This window comes from Capra hircus, chromosome 15, assembly GCF_001704415.2.
Source record: "Capra hircus breed San Clemente chromosome 15, ASM170441v1, whole genome shotgun sequence".
In the NCBI taxonomy this organism is placed as follows: domain Eukaryota; kingdom Metazoa; phylum Chordata; class Mammalia; order Artiodactyla; family Bovidae; genus Capra; species Capra hircus.
In genome coordinates, this window is record NC_030822.1 from 44,383,374 (window position 1) to 44,406,593 (window position 23,220).

General features: G+C 36.0%; 1 protein-coding gene across 2 annotated transcripts in view; it reads left to right on the forward strand.

The window, feature by feature from the left end:
* PDE3B (phosphodiesterase 3B) overlaps positions 1-23,220 on the forward strand; it is a 179,439-nt gene that overhangs the window by 133,433 nt on the left and 22,786 nt on the right. For both annotated transcript variants that reach the window (XM_018059586.1, XM_005689658.3), the window contains exons 5-11: positions 1,601-1,707; positions 8,993-9,194; positions 9,769-9,845; positions 15,048-15,199; positions 16,185-16,322; positions 18,625-18,736; positions 19,922-20,035. In XM_018059586.1, coding sequence (XP_017915075.1) covers positions 1,601-1,707; positions 8,993-9,194; positions 9,769-9,845; positions 15,048-15,199; positions 16,185-16,322; positions 18,625-18,736; positions 19,922-20,035 — 902 coding nt within the window. The remainder of the gene's footprint in view (positions 1-1,600; positions 1,708-8,992; positions 9,195-9,768; positions 9,846-15,047; positions 15,200-16,184; positions 16,323-18,624; positions 18,737-19,921; positions 20,036-23,220) is intronic.

The window sequence follows — 23,220 nt, forward strand, 5'->3', positions numbered from 1 at the left end:
GGAAAGAGCATACACTTCAGAGTCAGAAAAATTTAAGAGTCAGAGAAATTTGAAGTTGAATTTTATCTCTGCCACTGTGAATTTTAGCTTAACACAATACTAAGCCTCTCAAAGCCTCAGTTTTCTTATCTAATAACAAAGTTGTTCAGATGACTAAAAGAGATGGAAGTATGCAAATTACCTAAAATAATGGATGATACATAATATTCAAAATAGTGCTATTATTTTTATAATTTTTATTCACGAAAATTTTTCTGTTGATAAATTGGTTGCCAACTGTTTTTACAAGCCTTCTGTTTGTTATCCAGAATTTTTTTCTCTCATAAGATTATAAGACAAACTAGATTTCGAGAAAAAGGCCCAAAGAAAACCTCAAAGCAGGAGTGAGCGAGAGAGTCTGTTCACTCAGAACTGGAGAGAGAAAAGATCTGTTCTCTTGAAAAGTGAGAATAGCAACCTAAAGACAGGATCATTCATTTAATCCAGTAATGTCTCCTGAACACCTTTACCAGGCACTGACTGTGCTGTACCCATAACTGAATGAAGAGGTGTATCTTATGGCCTCTGAAAGGAATTCACGTTAGTGAGGCATAAGCATCTGTGAACACTGAAACTGTAATATGGCATGGATAATATATAACAGACATGGACAAAAACCTCTAAGGTCACAGAAAAATAGATCTTCCTTGAGTAAGGGGGTATGGGAGTACACAAAAAATGGAGTTGGAGGGAGGGGGAAGCTTACTGAGAACTCAGCCTATACTAACAAAACGTTGAGTGAAAAATAAAGACACGAGATTTGTTCTTAATCCTGTGGCAAAGTGCCCACATCAGGGTCGACTAACAGAAGAAAAAAGGCTAGTGAATATCTAAGAAAGGAAGTCCTATATGTATGGCCCTCGGCCAAGGGCTTTAAAATATGTAATCTTAAAATGCATTTTATATATCAATTGGTGTACTATGATTGCTCACCTATATTTAATTTCTTCATAAGGACCCTAAAACCTACAATAAATATTTCATTTATAGGATATGACTGTGTTAATGGGTAATCAATTATCTGTGCAGAAGGGGAATGGAAGATAGTGAAAAACTGTATGTTTTAGGTCAGTAATTGTCAGTGAGGTCCCTGGACCACCTAAGCACTTGTCAGACATGCCAATCTGTGACCTTTCCCCAGAGCTATTGAATCAGAAATCTTGGTGGTGGGAGTAGCAGTCTGTGTTACAAAGAGCCCTCCAGTGATACTGATAACCTGCTTCTTGCCAGGGTTCAGCAAATTACAGCCTGTGGATCTAATGAGGACCATACCTGTTTTTTTTTGTCAATAAAATTATATTGAAAAACATGATTTTACTCATTTGTTTATCATTGGTTATGGCTGTTTTTATACCGCAGTGGCAGAATTGAGTAATTGCAGAGACCTTATGGCTTGCAAAGTCCAAAGTAGTTACTACTTGGTTCTTTACAGAAAAAATTTGTTGGTGCGTGCTTTACTCTGGATGTATAAGCAGATATTTGCTAATGAATTGAAGACCATAAGAAAAAAATCAATTTTTCATGTTTTAAAAAATCTTAACCTGTTATCTTTCCCTTTTAGTCAAGGATGCTATCTAAATGGGCCTTATAGTTCAAATCTACTGACAGTCCCGAAGCAAAGGTCATCATCTGTATCGTTAACTCACCATGTAGGTCTAAGAAGAGCTGGTAAGAAATCATTCTTTGTGACTTAAATATGGGAGGTCTCAAACTATATGGTAGTGCAAACTTTTCATTACCTATTAATAGCTGAGGATATATTTTCTCAGATATGAATAGAAACTATTCTTAGCTGAGAACAGGGTTTTCATTACCTATTCATAGATGAGATGGTTGGATGGCATCACTGACTCAATGTACATGAGCTTGAGCAAACTCTGGGAGATAGTGAAGGACAGGAAAGCGTGGTGTGCTGCAGTTTATGGGGTCGCAAAGAGTCGGACACGACTGAGCGACTGAACTGAATTGAAATGAACTGAAGTTAACATAAAACTAAGCAGTTTGGGTTGGCTGTTAGTTGACAATTTGCTCATTTGTTTGTTAATTTTTGAACATATACTATGTATCAGGAACTTTGTTAGGCACTGAGGATTCAGGGATAAAATATAGAACTATTTAACCTGAATAGTTGTAGACAAAGAGCAAAGGAAAACCCTCAGTAAAGGGCATTCTTTTGTAGCATGGTGATTGTAGAGGAGGAAAAAAAAATCTTAATATGAGAGCAGGAAAAATCCTGACTGTATCCTATATCCTAATAACGCAGAGTGAAGCAAAGTGAAAGCAAAGTCGCTTAGTCGTGTCCAACTCTTTGCGAGCACATGGACTGTAACCAGGCTCCTCCATCCATGGGATTTTCTAGGCAAGAATACTGGAGTGGGTTGCTGTTTCCTTCTCCAGAGGATCTTCCTGACCCAGGAATCAAACCCGGGTCTCCCGCGTTGTAGGCAGATGCTTTACCATTTGAGCCATCAGGGAAGATATAGCCTAATAAGCCACCCTTAATAGAATCTTGGGGTGGGGGTGGGGGCTGTTAATCGACATATTGTTAGTTTTAGGTGTACAACAAAATGATTTGATGTTTGTATATACTATAAAATGATCACCATAATGAGTCTAGTTAACATCTGTCACCATAGTTACAAGTTTTTTTCTTGTGATGAGAACTTTCAAGATCTATTCTCTTAACTTTCAAATACACAATACAGTATTATTAACTATAGTCACCAAAGATGATGAAATGGCATATTTAAAGTATTGCCAAAACAAAAATTGCCAACCTGAAATTCTTTATCCAGTGAAGATATCCTTTAAAATTTAAGGTGAAATAACAAGTGTTTTTTATACAAAAAAAAGGTAAAATGTATTGCTTGTAGATGTGCACTACTGAGATTTAGCAAAGAAAATTCTTTAGATAGGAGGAAAGTGATCCAAATTGAAGCATGGATCTGCAGGAACGAATGAAAAGTACTGGTAAGCCTAAATATGTGGATGTATGAAAACAATGACTCCCTGCAGTTTACATAATGTATAAAGAAGTATATGGAAACAGTGGCATAAAGGGTGGGGAAAGGAGTACATTGGATGTACTAGCAGTGATTGAAAAGTACTAAAAAGTTCTGTTTTAAAAGAAACTAATACTTCAAAGATGTACATTGTAATATCCAGTGTCACAGTCAAATAAAAAAAGTGTTACTCAGTTGTGTCCAGCTCTTTGCTACCCCATGGACTGTAGCCCACCAGGCTCCTCTGTCCATGGAATTGTCCAAGCAAGAATACTGGAGTGGGTTACCATGCCCTCCTCCAGGGGATCTTCCCGAGCCAGGGATCAAACCTGGGTCACCTGCATTGCAGACAGATTCTTTACCATCTGAGCCACCAGGGACAAAAATAGGAGCAAAAAACTAAACTGTTTCAGAATTTTGTAAGTTAACAGAAGCCAGAGAACACACTAGAAATCATCTGTACAAGAGAAACTAACTACTGAACCTTGGTGAGGCTTTGGGTTCTATGACAATTTAATTGAAAGCAGTTCCCAAACCCTCTCTCCCCAGCTCAGTGGTACTACAGCTAAAAGCCACTCGCTTTGCAGTCATTAGAGTCTGACCTCTTTAAAAACTGCATTAAAAGCAACAACAACCTGAGAGTACAGTAAATGTTTTGTCCAAACTCACTGGAAAACATCTTTGTTCCCAGGTTGTTGTGGATAATTCATTTGACTGAGAGCTCAGCTCTCCAAAAAAATAACAGCAACAAAAAACACCCACCACCCACTGCCAGCAACATTTTGAGTGTGTAAAGCTGTGATTTCAACTAAGGCAAACAAGAACTGATTGGAAATTTAAAAGGAAATCCTGGACACTAGATGACCACACGAAAGTGAAAAGCTCTGGCATATGCCTGAAGATCTGCTAGGCTGAGCACATTTTCAGGGCTGTGCACATGCTCAGGAAAGATTTGTGAAAGGAGAAGGCCCTGGCTGCTCCACTTGTAGCTGACCTTGAAGTGCTGCACAAGCAGGAAGTAAAAGCTAAAGCTGTTTTGTAAACTGCCTGGAAATTTGAAGTTGTAACTTTTCAAACATATTCCCATCAACAAATGACGACACATAGGCAAGACATTAAAAGAAATTTTTCTGTCTCAACTAAATCATACTGACCCACGGGTGACTTCTAAGAAGTCAAGCATAAATCAAAGAGGAAAAGGGAAAAAAGGCATCAGAGTACTCAGTGGCTACACACCTCAGTGAAAAAAAACCTACATTATGAGTTCAGGAGATCACTCAATGAATAGTCAGAAATAAAATGAACAAACACAAAATAAGCCACATAAACCGTGAGGGTGGGAGAGATCTGATACTAGAATTGTTACAGTATAGTATCTAAATGTCCAGTTTTCAATTTAAAAAAAATTTATGAAGCATGCAAAGAAACAGGATGAAAAACAGCGAACAGAATTTCCGTGAGTGAGCTTGGACTTTGCATTTAGCAATGGCTTTAAATTTGCTACCATTATATCTTTAAAGAACTTCAGGAAACCATATCTAAAGTAAGAAGAGTATGACAACAATATCTCACCAAGGAAAGAATATAAAGAATTAGAAATTATATGATAAAATTATAAAATAATTTAAATAATTATAAGATAGTCACTTCTACTCAATATTGGGTTAGAGGTTCTACTCTGAGAAGTTTAGATAAAAACAATGAAAGGAAGATGTAAAACTATTTGCAGACAACATCATCATATATTTATAAATCCTAAGAAATTCCTTAAAACCTATTACAACAAATAGACAAATTAATCAGTGTGGCAGGATATAAAATCTGTATGCAAAAATCAGTTACATTTCTATATACTAGCAATGAACAGTGCACACCTGAAATTAAGAAGTCCATTTAAAGTTAGCATCAAAGAGAATAAAATGCTTTGGGATAAATTTAGCAAAATAGTTCAAGACTTGTACACTGAAAACTATGAAACATTGTTGGAATTAAAGACCCAAATATGATTTTGTTGTTTGGTACTGCACAGCATGTGGGATCTTAGTTCCTCATCCAGAGACTTGAACCTGTGCCCCCCAGCAGTGGAAGTGTGGAGTCCTGTCAGGGAATTCCCAGGAAGACCCAGATAAATGGAAAGATATCCCATATTCATGGATCAGAAGACTTGGTGGTGTTAAGAGGACAGTAGTCCTCAAATGGTTCTTAACAAAATCTGTGCTGGCTTCTTTGCAGAAATTTGACAAGCTGATCCTAAAATTCATGTCAGAATTCAAGGTACCCAGAGTAGCCAAAACAATCTTTAGTAAAAAAGAAAAAAAAATCTAGAGATTCATTCACACTTGTAAATTTAAACTTGCTACCAAGCTGTGGTTATCAAGACACTGATTGACAGTGATACTGGCATAAGGATATTCCAAATCAGTGGAATAGAATTGAGAGTCCAGAAATAAACCGTCACATGGTCAACTGATTTTCAGCCAGCGTGCCACGGTAATCCAATGGGGAAGGAATAGTGTTTTTAATAAATGATGCTGGAACACCTGGATAGATACGCATATGAAAAAGTGAATTTGAACCATACCTGTCATCATACTCAAAAATTAACCTAAAATGCTCATAAACTCAAATCTGAGTATGAAACCATAAAACTTGTAGAAGAAAACATAAGAGAAAATCTTTGTGACTTTGGATATTCTTGAAGTACAGTACATGAATGAAAATTGATAATAGGAATTCATTAAAATGAAAAACATTTGCACTTCAAAAAACACCTAAAGAAAGTGAGAAGACAATCCATAAGATGGGAGAAAATATTTGCAAATTATAATTTGACAATGAGCTTGTGTATTCACAATAGACAAAGATGTCTTCAGTTCAGTTCAGTCGCTCAGGCATGTCTGACTCCTTGCAACCCCATTGGCTGCAGCATGCAAGGCTTCCCTGTCCATCACCAACTCTCAGAGCTTGCTCAAACTCATGTCCATTGAGTCGGTGATGCCATCTAACCATCTCATCCTCTGTCGTCCCCTTCTCCTCCCTCCTTTGATCTTTCTCAGCATCAGGGTCTTTTCCAGTGAGTCAGTTCTTCGCATCAGGTGGCCAGAGTCTTACAGAAGACATCTTATAACTCAGTAATAAAAACACAAATGATCTCACTAAAAAATTGGTGAAAGATTTGAATAGATGTTTCTCCAGAGGAGTTATACCATTGGCCCTTACCCATGAAAAGATACTCAGCATTATTAGTCATTAGGGAAATGCAAATCAAAACCACAATGAACCATGACTTCACACCCACTATGGTGTCTATAATTCTCAAGGCAGTATAACAAGAATTGGAAAAATGTTCAAAAGTAGGAACACTCATATATCACTGATGGGAAAGTAAAATGCTACAGTTACTTTGGAAGACAATTTGGCAGTTCAGTACTTGAATAGAGAAATAAAATTGTGCTATATTCATCCATACAATTTTATATGTCATTCAAAATGAGTGAACATGTGAAATATCTTTTAAAAATGTTGAGTAAAGTAAGCAAGGCATAAAAGCATTTATACTGCCTGATTCCATTTACAAAGTTCAAAGAAAGTGCAAAACTAATCTAAATTGTTAAAGAGATATATATGTGGTACAAATATAAAGACAGACAAGAAAAACAGTACCCTATCATCAAAGTAATGCTTTCTTTTAATGAAAGGACTGAGAATTAGATACTGGACATGGATTTCTGATCTCTGGCCATGTTTTATATTTTAGCCTGAGTGGTGCGCATTCCTGTTATAACTTTTCTGTATGTTATATTTCACAGTTCAAAAGGTTTAGAATAACAATGGTAAATCTGTATTGTAGAAAGTATTTCTTAGAGGTTGCTAAGGTGTTTCGGTACCATTTTGTCCTCTCCTCAAAAGCTTTTCTACATTATATCAAATTTCTACCCTAAAATTAGTTTATCCTTTATTCTTCTCAGCCTGTTTGTCAGAGTTTTGGACACTCACTAAGAGAATCCCAGGGACGGCGGAGCCTCGTGGACTGCTGTCTATGGGGTCGCACAGAGTTGGACACGACTGAAGCGACTTAGCAGCAGCAGCAGCAGTATAATTAAAGAAAAGAATGCTGAAAATTGGAACTTTAGTCTCCAGTTAATAACTAACATTATTTTGACAGGCAAGATAGTTCCCCTCTCTAGTCCTCAGTTTCTTCTTCTGAAACATTTAAGTGTTTGGCCAGATGATTTATGAAAATCTTTTTTTCAGCCCTAACATGATATGAAATTATAGGAGCCTCTAAACAGGTCAATTTGATAGAACAGCAGTGGCAGCCCTGCATATGTGAAATGAAAATGCTGTTTAATTCACAGGATTATTATGAAGATTAAATAAAAGAACACACATTGTATTTGTCAGGGTTTTCCAGAAAAACAGAACTAACAGGATGTTTGTGTACGTGTATATACCCATACATATATACTGGAGAGGGGGACAGTGATTGACTGATCGATGGGGATTGGCTTGCCAGATTGCCAGGTCCGAAATGATTAGGGCAGGCTGCCAACCTGGAAATCGTAGCAGGAGTCAGTATTGCACTCTTGACTCTGAAGGCAATCTGGAAGAAAAATTCCTTCCTCTCTGGAGGGCCTCAGTTTTTTCTCTTAAGGCCTTCAACAAATTGAATGAGGCCAACCCACATAGCAATGGGTAATCTGCTTTATTCAGTCTAGTGATTTAGATGTTAATCGCATCTGAAAAATACCTTCACATTAACATCTAGACTAGATTTTAACCAAACAACTGGGCATGATAGCCCAGCCAAGTTGACACACAAAATTAACCATCACATACATCTGTAACTATGTCTGAAAATACCATGGTACCTTAATAACTGTTATTTGCTTTCCTCTCTGATTCTCACTTTACTTGAATCTTTTTTTTGAAATAAAGTTTTAAATCTACCTATACCTCTCTAGATGCACCCTTAGTTCAAGGTACCTAGCAAAGGCTCTTGAATAAATTAACAGGATTAGGGATGTATTTCTGAAGCACTTTTTCCCTCTTATTTTAGCACTCACTTAGCACTTGTTTGTATTTTCCACTAGCCTTTTTTAGGTTTGTTGAACACTGTAGGGATGGCATGTTTTTCTCCGTTGTGAAACCCAGCACATTTTCCAGCATATAATAGGCTCTCAAATACTTGTTAAATGAATGAATGAGCTGGAAAGATGTAGATTTTATTTAAGGGATCTGCTGTTTTGTTCATATAATTTTATCATATGCTCATATAATTTTATCATGCTCAGCTTGCTCAGTGCTATTAAGAACTCTGTTTCCAAAATAAAAATGAATTTTATTGTATTGAAAAAATACAGTAAAGATAGTAAAACGGATAATCAGGCTGGTAGGGACACAAAGTGTGAAAGATGAAGATTAATATGGATTAGGAAAATCTGTGCCACACATTATCGTGTACACACGTTATTATCATTATTATGTACATTTTCCTCGTACTCTTGGTATTTACTATTATGTGTCATCCTGCCACAGGGTGTTTATTCCACGGTCATTGATGATAATATAGTCTATATTCTGCCTGAATTCGTAGAATGTCTTGATGATAGCTCCATGTAGAAATGTAGTTTTGTCATTTAATTGTAAATGCTTTGCATTCTTTAAAAAAGAAACCATCTGCCTGCAATGTGGGAGATCTGAGTTTGATCCCTGGGTGGGGAAGATACCCTGGAGAAGGAAATGGCAACCCACTCCAGTATTCTTGCCTGGAAAATCCCATGGATGGAGTAGCCTGCTGGGCTACAGTCCACGGGGTCGCAAAGAGTCGGACATGACTGAGCGACTTCACTTTTGCTTTCTTTAAAGAAGAACTTTATAAGTACCCAAACATAGACAATAAACAGATACATGCATACATAATATCTCTTTCTTCTCTTTCAATTTTTAAGGTGGTTTACCAAGCCTGAATTCAACCAGTCATGGACCAGTGTCTGCTGGCTCTCCAACTAACCGATCACCTATAGAATTTCCTGATACTGCTGAATTTCTTACTAAACCACCTGTCATTTTACACAAATCTTTGAGCAGTACACCCAATTCACCAGATTTTTATCAGCAGTTTAGAAATTCTGATAGCAATTTATGTAACAGGTAAGTTTCCCAGATGTTTATGGTTTCAAAATATAGGTTATTTTAATAAAGTACTCCTAGTTTTCTAGTTCTGTATTATAACTAGATGATTAATACTATATCCTTTTCTTCATCTAGTAGTTTTTATTCTAAACAATTTTTTTTTCATTTCAGTGCTGTTATTCATTTCTCAGCTAAATGATCTACATCTAAAGGGAAATATAATGGTATTTTATCCATCATAAGATATCAGTAAATGTATGAAAATTATTTTAGTACTAGTAATTTTATGCACTAATTTAGTACTTACTTATAGTAACCAGTTCATTTGATGTTCATTTTCATTTCTGCTTTTACGATGGTGTTTACCTCCAATCCCAGGGTTACTTTCAAAATATGCTATTTCCTTCACAGGGACAAAGATGTTTTCTAGGATAAAGCCTATTAAGTTTATAGAGAGATTGGAATATTAGGGTATTTTCCAGTTGGGATCTTACAGTTAAAAAAAAAAAAAACATTTTCTGACTGTATTTAGATAAAAACAAAAATTGTCTCATTTGTCATATATACATATTTACCTGTTTTATTTTACAAGCTGTGGACATCAAATACTGAAATATGATTCAGCATCTGAACCAGAGTCTGGTACAGACTGCCACAGGGAAAAGTCAGGTGAGACTGCAAAAGTCATATGTCTTTAACTTTAAGAACAATCTTAACATTGCTTTTTAAAATGAATAAATGAGTTAAGATATCCATCTTTAAAACAAAGATTACAATGTTTCATCTACTTTATAGAGGAGTTATTAGCAAATTATAAATAATAGATGGTGAAAGTATTTTGAAGGGTAAAAATGTGCTGTATAAATTAACATAGTCTTATGTTACGGTTAGGCTTCATAAACAGTGAAATTATATTAACATTGAAATTTAAATTGCATTATGTAAGCTCAGAAGGGTTTGCATACATTTTAATAATTACACAAACAAGTTGTTTTAAAACTTAGTTATATCATTCTGAAACGTACCCTCAAAAAAGGAATATTGTTGGTGATAAAATCATAGTTGTTTTATAATTTTAAAACACTGATGACTCAAGCATCTAGTAATAGTTAACTAGGTAACTCAGAGCAACATACCTCCTGAAGGTAGCTAGAAAAGTTACAAACTATTAATATTAGCATCAACAATCTGCTTGAAGCCACTGAAGAACTAATGGGCTCCTCAGAATATCCAGTGTAAGACCTGGAGGAGAAGAGAGACTTAGGAAATGAGTCTCGAGTTTGGGGCTACCAAAAGGTGTTTGCTTCTTCCAGAGGGGCCACTACTGATAGAACAAACAGTCCCTTTTGGTAGCTTCATGGGACAGCTTCTTGGGACTACGGAGATAAAGATTAGAGCTGAAAGTCTGCCATGATAGGATTAACCTGGTAAACTCTGCAGTACTGCATCTTAAGAGTAAAGGTAAGCCAGAAATAGACAGGCCTTTTCAGGGGTTACAGGTGAATATCAGTCTCTTCACATACTTTAAAATTCACCCTTCTGTAGTGTACAATATAATAGTTTTGGGGGTTTACATTTTAAAAGGTTAAAAAACAACAACAAGGAAGACCAATCCTTCACATACTTCTGAAAATAGGAGGGCAAACTTCTCAACTCATTCTATAAATAAAACCAGAATTATTCTGACACCATAAGCAGACAAAAGCATCACAAGAAAAGACAACTAGAGACCACCACTGCCAATATCCTTAACAGAATACTAGCACACTGAATCTTGCAACATATAAAATGTCATATTCATGACATTGGTATTTATACCAGGAATGCAGGGGTGGTATAGCATTTGAAAATTAATTAATGTAATATGCCCCATAAAGAGGGGGGAGGAAATCACATGATAATTAAATAGATGCACAAAAAACATTTGACAAAATCCAACACTCTTTCATGATGAAAACACATAGTATTAGGAAAGTTCGTCAATCTGATTAAGGGCATCTTTGAAAGAAACACAAATTTAACATCATCCTTCCTGAAAACAGATTGTTGCTTTCCCACTAGGATCAAGAATAAATGAAAGATTTTTGCTTTAAACACTTCTATTCAACATAGTACTGGAGGTTCTAGCCAGGAAAATTTCTAGAAAGATAAAAAGATTAGGAAATCCTGAAGGGAAATAAATAAAACTCTTCTTATTCACAGATCATTTGTTAAAAAATTCCAAAGAATACACACACACACACACACACACACAGAGTCACAAGAGACGAAATCAGTGTACAAAATCAACTCTATTTCTATATACCAGAAATGAATCCTCATAAACTGAAATTAAGAAAACCTTTCTAGGACTTCCCTATTGGTCCAGTGGTCAAGAATCCACCTGCGAGTGAGGGGGTGTGTGTGTGGGGGGGGTGTGTGTCTCCACCTGCCAGTGAGGGTGGGTGTGTGTGTGTGTGTGTGCTCAGTTGTGTCCAACTCTTTGCAACCCCATGGACTGTAGCCCTACAGGCTCCTCTATCCATGGAATTTTCCAGGCAAGAATACTGGAGTGGGTTGCCATTTTCTCCTCCAGGGGATCCTCCCAACCCAGAGATCAAACCTGGGTCTCCTGCATTCCAGGCAGATTCCTTTGCAACTACACCACAGGAATTCCCTGGCCATTGAGGGGTACACAGGTTCAATGCTTGGTCCAGTCCAGGAGGATTCCACATGCCACAGGGAAGCTAAGCCCATGCACCACAGCTACTGAAGCAAGAGAAGCCACTTCAATGAAAAGCTCATGTGCTGCAGCTAGAGAGAGTAGCCCCCACACTCCAAAACCAGAGGCACTTAGCAACGAAGAACCAACGCAGCCAAAAATAAATAAAATTACAAAAAACAATTCCACTTACAATAGTATCAAAAAGAATAAAGTTAGAATAAATTTAATACAAAAATAGATTTATAAACTGAAAACTATAAAAGATTGTTGAGAAAAATTAAAGTCTAAATAAATTGAGAGATGTTGCAATAGCAAACAGATTGGAAAAAACAGTACTTTCAACAGGGCTGTTCTTCCAAATTGATCTATAAATTCATCCGAATTCTGATTAAATTCCACAAGGCTTTTTTTTTTTTTTTTAAGTAGAAGTTGACAAGTTGGTGTTAAAATTTACATGGAAATACAAATGACCTAAAAGTCAAAACAATTTGGAAAAACAACAAATTTGGAGGACTGATACTACCTGATTTTAAAACTTATTTCCACTTCAAAAGATACCAATAACAAAATGAAAGACAAACCACAGATTGGGAGAAAAATTTGCAGTTATACATCTGATAAAGGTCTTATATCTGTGATATATAACTTTTATAGCTCAATAGTAAGAATCAACTAATTCAATTAAAACACAAGCGAAAGATTTTTTATTATCTGTTGAAAGACTTTCGGTGAAGGATATGAAGGATATAGAGAATGGGTAGTAAATACATGAAAAAATGATTAATGTCATTAGGGAAATGCAAATTAATATTATACTGAGATACCAGTAAACTAGAATAGGCATAATCAAAAAGATAGACAATACCAAGTGTTGGCAAAAATGCAGAGAAATTGGAACCTTGTGCATTGCTGATGGAAATATAAAATGTTAAACCCTCTTCAGAAAACATTTTGACAGTTTCTTTAAAAGTTAGACATCGAGACTTCCCTGGTGGTCCAGTGGTTCACAGGTTTGCTCCCTGATTGGGAAACTAAGATACTGCATGCTGTGTGGCACAGCCATAAAGAAACCAAAACACAAACAGAAAAATAAGACATAAATTTACCATATTACCCAGCACTAACAAGGATAAGAATTTACTCAAGAGAAAAAATAAGAGCACTCAAAGACAGGATTGTGTCTGCTTATGACATCTTTATTCATGATAGTGCTTAACTGGAAATGATCCAAATGTTCATCAACTTGTAACTGAATAAATGGTGTAGGATTCTAATTAACGAAAAAAAGAACAAACTTCTGATATATGCTGCTATGTGGATAAATTTTAAAACATTATTTTAAGTGAAGAAAACCAAACTAAAAAGATAATACACTGTTTGATTCTATTTATATGAAATTCTAGAAAGTGCAAATTTATAGTGACAATAATTGGAATAGCAGTTGCCTAAGAATAAGGGTTAACTGTAAATAGGCATGAGGATATTTTTTGAAGTCACTTTAGTCGTGTCAACTCTTTGTGACCCCATGGACTGACTGTAGCCCACCAGGCTTCTCTGTCCTTGGGATTCTCCAGGCAAGAATACTAGAGTGGGTTGCCATGCCCTCCTCCAAGGGATCTTCCCGAACCCACGTCTGTCTCCTGCATTGGCATGCGGGTTCTTTAACCACCTACCCCCACCTGGGAAACCCCTTTTGAGGTGATAGGAATGTTCTAAAACTAGATTGTCATGTATAGAGAACACACTTTTGGTTGCCAAGAGGGAGGGGTTTGGGATAGAGATGAAGTGGGAGGCAGGGATTAGCAGATGTGCAAAGGATTCTCTATAGAATGGGTGAACAAGGTCCTGCTGTACAGCGCAGAGAATGGTATTCAGTGTCTTCTGGTAAACCATAATGGAAAAGCGGACCATGAAAGAGTGCAGGGCTTCCCTGGCAGGCCAGGGGTTCAGGACGCTGCACTTCCACAGCAGGGGCTGCAGATTCCATCCCTTTGGGAGGAACTAAAATCCTGAGTGCTGCTGGGCCAAAAAATTTTTTTAATATAAAAAATTAAGAAAGAATATATATATATATGAATATCAATCACTGTGCTTTACAGCAGAAATTAACAAACCTTGGAAATCAACTGTACGTCAATAAATATGAATGAATAAATAAGCCTAGTTTTTCTGAAAGTCAACTCAAATGAGTGCTCTGAAAAACACTGAAAAAAACCTTTTATTTTAAAAAAATCCCTACATATTGAAAAATATATAAATCTGAAGTTTGTGGCTTGATAAATTTTCATACATCTAATATACATTTATAAGCAGCACCCAGATCAATAAAATATTACCAGCACCTCAGAAATTCTTCCCATGCCTGTTTCCAGAAATTGCTCCCCCAAAGATGTTTATCCTGTCTCAGTATTCCTATGTATCAATTTTGATATGTTTTTTAACTTTTCATAAAGAGAATCACAGAGTATACCTGTGTATCTGTCTTTCTTCATTTGACATTGTATTTTTAAAAACTATATTGATGCTTATGATTATAGTTTATTCTTTTTGCTCTGCAGTGTTCAACTGTGTGAATACACTACAGTTTATTTATTTCACTGTTGATGGGTTTGGGGAAAGTTTCCTGTTTATTACAAATAAAATGAGTATGAATATTTTTTTATATGAATGAATGCTATTAGCCACCTATGCTGCATCCCATTTCCATGCAATTTGGGGAAAAGAACATTATTAACGACATTAGTAGAGAAATAATTCATGACATTGTTTTAATTTTTAGATGTGCCTTAATCTCACCCATAGTTATGACTTTAGAATTTTCATATCCAAAACTCAAATAATTTCAAGTATTAGAAATTGTTTACATGAAATTGGTTTTTAAAAAATTCCTATTGAGAGGGACTGACATTTTCAGTTTCTCATTTTTACAGTGAATATTCACACATCTCTTTCATCCATGAGTAGCTATATCAGGTTAAACATTGCCTGAGCACAAGGTACCTATGCCAAATGGTCCCGCAAGATACAACTTAACTGTGTCAGTTTAGATTGAATGCCAGTATGGTTCAATTTATCTGAATATTTTTTTACAAACTTTTCTTATAAAGTTGTTCATATAGTATGGACACGTTTTATTCTTGTTTATTACTTGATATATGTTTTGAAAGGTGACGAAGACAATACCATTTTCTCAAAAGCATCATTCAACCTTACCGAAGCTCAACAAGAAGTGGAAACAGAGAGCAGAGACTGCCGAAAATTACTTTGCGAAGGTGATGATCACCTAAAAGCAGCCGCACGGAATGAAGAGCAACCAAATGTAAAAGACAAACTTTCAATATGATTATGTTAAGGTGAAACATATTATTAGTTAGTACTAAGTTTATTATTTTTTGCCCAGAACAAGGTTTTTAATACAATAATTTTCTTAAAGTTTTTACTGAAAAGTCGCTGTGACACCTGAAAGAAAAATTTCTTTAAATAAATGAGGGGTTTGGGATTAACATATACAGACTACTATATATAAAACAAACAACAAAGACCTAAAGTATAGCACAGGGAACTCGACTCAAAATTCTATAATAACCTATATGAGGAAAGAACCTGAAAAAGAATAGATATATGTGTATGTATAACTGAATCACTTTGCCATACATCTGAAACACAACAGTGAAAATTAACTATATTCCAATATAAAATAAAAATATAAAAAAAGGAAAACCTTGAATTAAAAAAAATTACTTTAAAATTCATCATCCTAGAACTGAGTGCATTCACTTTTAAATGAACACATTTCTTTAGTTTTATAGTCAATATATTATTTTCTATGCTGATGTTTTTATTATATATGTTAAACTGAGACAATAAAGTATGTGCAGTCATTAAAAACAATGAAAATACTAAATCATAGGATTTTTTTTCTTAATTTTTTTTCCAAAATTCAAGCTTTTTAGGGGAAAAAAATCCATCCATTTCTTTTGAGACGTTATCCTAGTAACAAATGTCAGTATAAGGATCTAAGTTTCCGTTATCCTGTGATCTCTTTAACTTCCAAAATGAAAATGATAAATTTTAGATTTGTGTAGTCTTTTCAAAATAAAATATTTTTATTTATAAAAGTAGGATAATGACCAGTAAGTCTTTTGATGCCTAGAAGACATGTTTATATTTGAGAATAACCATTATAGAAAATAATTTTGACCATTTTTTATTCATTTTTAAGTGTTCTCATTTAGCTGTGGATATAATAATATTTATAAAAGGTAAGGTTAAATTGGTTTGTTTTTTTCCCCCTACATATACAGATTGAACAAGAAGCATCACAGGATCTGATTTTAATAGAAGATTATGATTCATTAATAGAAAATATGAGTAACTGGAATTTTCAGATTTTTGAACTTGTAGAAAAGATGGGAGAGAAATCAGGAAGGATCCTCAGTCAGGTTTGTTTCATATCTCTACTGCTTTAATTTGTCCTTGAATCTTTATAAAAAGCAAACTTTAAAGATTATAATATTGGTTTATATATAAGTTCAACATTGTTCATTGAATTATTTTTTTTCAAAAATAAAGTTTTCAGCAGAAAATTTGAAAAGGGAAACCTATATATATAAAGCCATACATATATATATAAGCGCAATCTATTATTATAAGGTACTTATAGTTTATGTATATATGAAAAGTAGTTTATTTGCCCATAATAATGGGGTTTCATTTATACTAAAGAAGTAATAAAGGTTCACTTTTTATTGAATCTTAAAGGACATGAAAGGTGATCTAGTACTTTGGACTGAAACTTCAGTTCAGTTCAGTTCACTCACTCAGTCGTGTCCAACTCTTTGTGACCCCATGAACCACAGCACGCCAGGCCTCCCTGTCCGTCACCAACTCCTGGAGTCCACCCAAACTCATGTCCATTGAGTCAGTGATGCCATCCAACCATCTCATCCTGTTGTCCCCTTCTCCTCCTGCCTTCAATCTTTCCTAACATCAGGGTCTTTTCAAATGAGTCAGCTCTTCGGATCAGGTGGCCAAAATATTGGAGTTTCAGCTTCAACATCAGTCCTTCCAATGAACACCCAGGACTGATCTCCTTTAGGATAGACTGGTTGGATCTCCTTGCAGTCCAAGGGACTCTCAAGAGTCTTCTCCAACACCACAGTTCAAAAGCATCAAATCTTTGGTGCTCAGCTTTCTTTACAGTCCAACTCTCACATCCATACATGACCACTGGAAAAACCATAGCCTTGATGAGACAGAGCTTTGTTGACAAAGTAATGTCTCTGCTTTTTAATATGCTGTCTAGGTTGGTCATAACTTTCCTTCCAAGGAGTAAGCGTCTTTTAATTTCATGGCTGCAATCACCATCTGCAGTGATTTTGGAGCCCCCAAAATAAAGTCAGCCACTGTTTCCACTGTTTCCCCATCTATTTGCCAGTTGAAGTGATGGGACCAGATGCCATCATCTTCGTTTTCTGAATGTTGAGCTTTAAGCCAACGTTTTCACTCTCCTCTTTCACCTTCATCAAGAGGCTCTTTAGTTCTTCTTTACTTTCTGCCATAAGGGTAGTGTCATCTGCGTATCTGAGGTTATTGTTATTTTTCCCGGCATTCTTGATTCCAGCTTGTGTTTCATCCAGTCCAGTGTTTCTTAGGCTTCATCTTTTTCACCTGTCCTCCCTGTCCTGGTGGTTCAGATGGTAAAAGCATCTGCCTGTAGTGTGGGAGACTCAGGTTCGATCCCTGGGTTGGGAAGATCCCCTGGAGAAGGAAATGGCAACCCACTCCAGTACTCTTGCCTGGAAAATCCCACGGACAGAGGAGCCTGGTAGGTTACAGTCCATGGGGTCGCAAAGAGTCAGACACGACTGAGTGACTTCAGTTTCACTTTCCCTGTGCTTTACCCAAGGCCAGGTGGTCCACTTCATGCTAGAACCATGGAAAAATACTTCCATTTTACCACCCAGACTCAAGGTTCTTCCTTATGGGTCCACACAACAGGGTCAGATTAATCTTCCTGAAATATCACTGTCATTAACTCCAAAGTATCTTATTCATGAAATGAGAAAACACAAGGATAAAATATGTGAAAAAAACATAATTTATCACATTGAGTTGGAGAAGGCAATGGCAAGCCACTCCAGTACTCTTGCCTAGAAAATCTCGCGGACAGATGAGCCTGGTAGGCTGCAGTCCATGGGGTTGCTAAGAGTCGGACACGACTGAGCAACTTCACTTTCACTTTTCACTTTCATGCGTTGGAGAAGGAAATGGCAACCCACTCCAGTGTTCTTGCCTGGAGAATCCCAGGGACAGGGGAGCTTGGTGGGCTGCCATCTATGGGGTCGCACAGAGTTGGATACGACTGAAGCAGCAGCAGCAGCAGCACGTTGAGTAATTTAGGGTCAGAAATGTGATAAATATATTGTTCTGACATCTCTTTAATGCCTAGGGCTATACTAGAATACAATTCCTTCAATAAATTATGACGGAAAAGCTGAAGGGAAGAGTGGAAAATTTTTAAAACTGGGACATGATATGGTAGTCATTCTCTGGTTTTCAAGGGCTTTGGGGTAGTATCTTCCTTCATGTTTTGGAAAGAAATCATTGTATGGAAATTTTTAATATATTATTAAGTTAGAGACATGTACATGGTTAGCTTTGCCAATGCAAATCAAAAAACATACTCAACTAGAAATAGAAATTCTGGTTTTTAAAGTGTACTTTCTTTTAATTGACCTTTAGGTTGTGTATACCTTATTTCAAGACACTGGCTTATTGGAGATATTTAAAATTCCCTCTCTACAATTTATGAACTACTTTCATGCTTTAGAAAATGGTTATCGAGACATTCCTTGTAAGTATTATATATTATTTAACTTGAAATAATACTGGTTTTGAAATTCCTTGTAAACTCCCTTTAGATGGTCCCTTAAAACACTTTTTAAATTGCATGTTTGGAAGAATTGAAAAATAGTAATTTAAAAAGAAAATCTACATCCTCCTACCCAGAGTTAACTGACTTGCTGTTAACATTTTGGTATATATCCTTCAAGACTTTTTCTTATGATTCACTTCATAAAAAATAAGTATACTATTAATACCTTATTTATAGTCTGCTTTTTCACATACAGTATAAGCTTTCTGTGTTAATAATTATCTATATGAATACTTTATCATTTCAGATGTTTGGTAATATTGTCATGAGTTTCCTAAATTTCTTATTTTGAAATGTTTAAAATTTACCCACAGAATTTGTTTTTATAACTGTGTCCTGACTTGTGGGATAATTTTTAATGGCAATTTGATTTTATGATAAAATAGAATTTTAATTTTATAGTAGGAAAAGATACAATTTTCTTTAAGTGTTGATTCATTCTACACTTAACCTCCAGGGGAATATTCTTTGGAGAAATAGCCAATTATTCTTAAATTGGCATGATTCATTTATAATAGTGATGCTTAATAATTTAGTGTACATTATATGTACTCTAATTATCACAAAGTATGTATTTTGAAAAGGGGCTGAATTTTACAAATGGAATAAGATGATATTTAAAGTGTTCTTCAAGATCAGAGGAATGGGAAAAAGAAAGCCACGGTGAGGAATCTTCACTGTCATGTCCAGTTAGGATATACTGGTTAAGATAAGAGTCTCTGGGAACTTCCCCGGCAGTCTAGTGGTTAGGACTCCATGCTTCCTCTGCAGGGGTCATGGGTTCCACCCCTGCTCCAGGAACTAGATCCTGCAAGCCAAATGGCATGGTCCAAAAACAAGCAAAAGTAACCTTAAGTAAGAACCCGGTTGTGATGCCTTTTCTTTGATCCCTGTACTATGTTTTCATAGTATACGCAAAAGTTTTTAAAAGAGACATGAAGAAACTTGACAAAATAAGATGAAACAAAAACCTAATTGTTGGAAATTATTCTAAGCCATATGTTTTATTTAGGAAGATACAGTGAGACTAGAAAGTACTTTTTAAAATGTCCTATGTTTAAAATACAAAATGACCATTTTTATAACACATTTTGGTGACTTTAGATCACAATCGTATACATGCCACAGACGTCCTACATGCTGTTTGGTATCTGACAACACGGCCTATTCCTGGCCTGCAGCAGGTCCACAGTGATCATGGAGCAGGAAATGAAACAGGTACTCCCTTCCACTAATCTCTCCTTGAAGTATTTCATTAGGCATTGTAAATCAAACTATCTCGTTTCATTATCTCTGTCCTCTTAGCATTTTTATTAAGTCACCCTTGGTATATATAAAGTGAATGGGAAATCGCTCAGTCGTGTCTGACTCTGCGACCCCATGGACTGTAGCCTACCAGGTTCCTCTGTCCATGGGATTTTCCAGGCAAGAATACTGGAGTGGGTTGCCATCTCCTTCTCCAGGAGATCTTCCCAACCCAGGGATTGAACCCAGGTCTCCCGCATTGTAGGCAGAGGCTTTATCATCTGAGCCACCAGGGGTATATATAAAGTATTATGTAAATTTTGATGAATGCAAATTGGGAAACTTACTACCCATCTGTATTACTCAATTTACCATGTTTCTTTTCTGTGTCCCACGCTGCTGCTTCTTCACTGAGATAGCCAATATCCTGAATATTATGATAATCTGTTTTGCTTTTCTTTCAGTTCTTATTTTTCCTGTTTTAGGTATATCATGTAAATTTAAAATATGTAACATTCCCAACAGATGGGGACATGTTTAAAAGCTTCACATAAGTAGTTAAACAGTGATGTTAAAAAAAATTGTTAACATTAAAATTTTATTTCCTTATCATAAATATAACTGTTTATGCAAATGTGGTGAATTGTAACATTCACAGCTCTCTTATTCTAATTTATAAAAGAGGGGAGAAAACTTCTATCTAGTGTTTTTACTGCCATGGCCTGGGTTCAATCCCTGATCAGGGAACTGAGATCCTGAAAGCTGTGCAGCCAAAATTTTAAAACATTGTAAAAAAGAGAGGAGAAATACTCCAGTAAGAAATACACACAAATCAGGACAGAATTTGCTCAGTTACAAATGCCTGAGAATTGTTATCATACTAATCAGTGTAAAGGTCTGTCTTAGCCACTTCTTCACATTCTTTGGAGGTTTAGTCTAAAGTACTGCATCATTGTTTGATGGATTTGCCGTATGTCACTGATTCATTTTTGTCTGCCAGCCATGTTTACTTTCATAGTGATCCTCCTTTCCAGTAGTTCTGTGCTTCCATCAGAGATTGTTTTCTTCATCCTTTTTGTTTGTAGATGTATTTATTTTATCCTAGAAGAATGCATCCTTATTCCAGCACATTTGTAGACATCATTATATCTTCTGACATATATCATATCTGTTTATAAATCAGCCTTAAGTCTTATTTTTCCTTAATGGTACCATGTCCCTTTTCTCTTTGCTATTGGCTTTTAGCATTTTGTGCATGGTACACTCAGGTTATATTCTTTGTATTCATCTTATTTGGGGGTTCAGTGAACTTCTTGAATATATTAATTAATGTCTTTTATTGTTTTCTATCATACTCTTCAGAATTTTTCCAGCTGTCACTCACTGCCCAATTCCAAAGCTCCCTCCACATTTTTAGATATTTGTTACAGCAACACTCTACTTCCAAGTGCCAAAATCTGTATTATTTTCCTATGGCTTCTGTCACAAATTACTACAGACTTAGTGGCTTAAAATTATACAAATTTGGGGGATTCCCTGCCAAAGCGGTTAGGACTCTGTGATCCCTAGTCAGGGAATTAAGATCCCACCTACCATGCGGTGTGGTCAAAAACAAAATACAAATTTATTAACGTATTATTCTGGATCCAGAAGTCTGAAAATCATTCAACTGGGCTAAAATCCAGCTGTCAGCAGGACTCTTTTCTTCCTGGAGTCCCCTGTGAAGAATGTTTCCTAGCCCCCTCAACTTTCATAAGCCACCTGCATTCCATGGCTAATGGCCCCTTCTTCAAAGACAGCAGCATAGCATCGTCAGGTATGTCTCTGACCCTGACTTTTTCATCCTTCAGAGGAATTAGCAAAAAGCAGTAGAACTACAACCTTGGTTTTCTGTCCAGAATACACATTCCTGACAGTGAATCTCTCACTTCTAGCATTTTTTGCAGTCTGGACTGGTTGAGGATTTCCCAGATTACCAAATCCTGGGTCCTTCTTGCTTAGCAATTCTTCCACACTCTCCTCTTACATTTTATTTCAAACAGTAAGAAAGCAGGCTTGTCTTTAATACTTTCCTTGGAAATCTCCTCAGCTAAATATCTAAGTTCACTGTTTACATGTTTTGTATTGCATGAATACAGTGCAACCAAGCTTTCTGCTGCTACGCTCACAATGGCCCCTTTCCTTTAGTTTCCAATAATGGGTTCTTGGCAGTGTCCTTAACAGAAGTTTTCTACCATCACCCTGTTCAAGATGATCTGAGTATTCCCTAAGGCAGTGTCTGTTTTCTGTGCTCCTCACTTCCTTCTGAGCTCTTACTAGCAATGTTATAAGTCCTCCTACAATATTATGGAATAAAGTATATGGAGAAGACGGTTTTCTTTGGAAAACCAAGTAGCTGCTGAAATGGAAAACTGTGGTAGAAACAAAGACTGTAAGGACTGTGAAATGCACAGCTTTATTCTGACTACAGTGGAGAATAGAAAAATGACTCTGACACCAAAAGTAACAGCAACAAAAGCAAAAATAAACAAGTGGGACTGCATCAAGCTAAAAAGCTTCTACACAGCAAAGGAAACAATTTTAAAAACGAAAAGGCAAGCTGCAGAATGGGAGTAAATATTTGTAGTTCATATACTGAGTGTAAGGGGTTAATATCAAACATACCTAAAGAACTTATATAACTTAATACCAAAAAACAATCCAATTTTTAAAAAATGGGCAGAGAAACACAAATCAAAACTACAGTGGGCTATCACCTCACACTTGTTAGAAAGGCTGTCATCAAGACAAGAGGTCAGATGTGGATATCAGGGAACACTTGTGCATTGTTGAAGCGAAGACAGGTTGGTTCAGCCACTGTGAACAGTAATACGGAGATTTTTATTTCTTAAAAAAATAAAGTAGAACTATGATGTGAAGGAGCAATTTCTGGGTATATATCCAAAGGAAATGAAAATATAAGTTTGAAGAGATATATGTACTTCCATATTTATTACTGTACATGTACACACACTGGAATATTATTCAGCCATGAGATAGAAGGAAATCCTGCCATTTGCAGCAGATGGGCCTTAAGGGCATTACGCTAAATGAAATAACAGACAAATACTTTATGATGTCAGTTACATATGGAATATAAAAATGCTGAACTTGTAAAA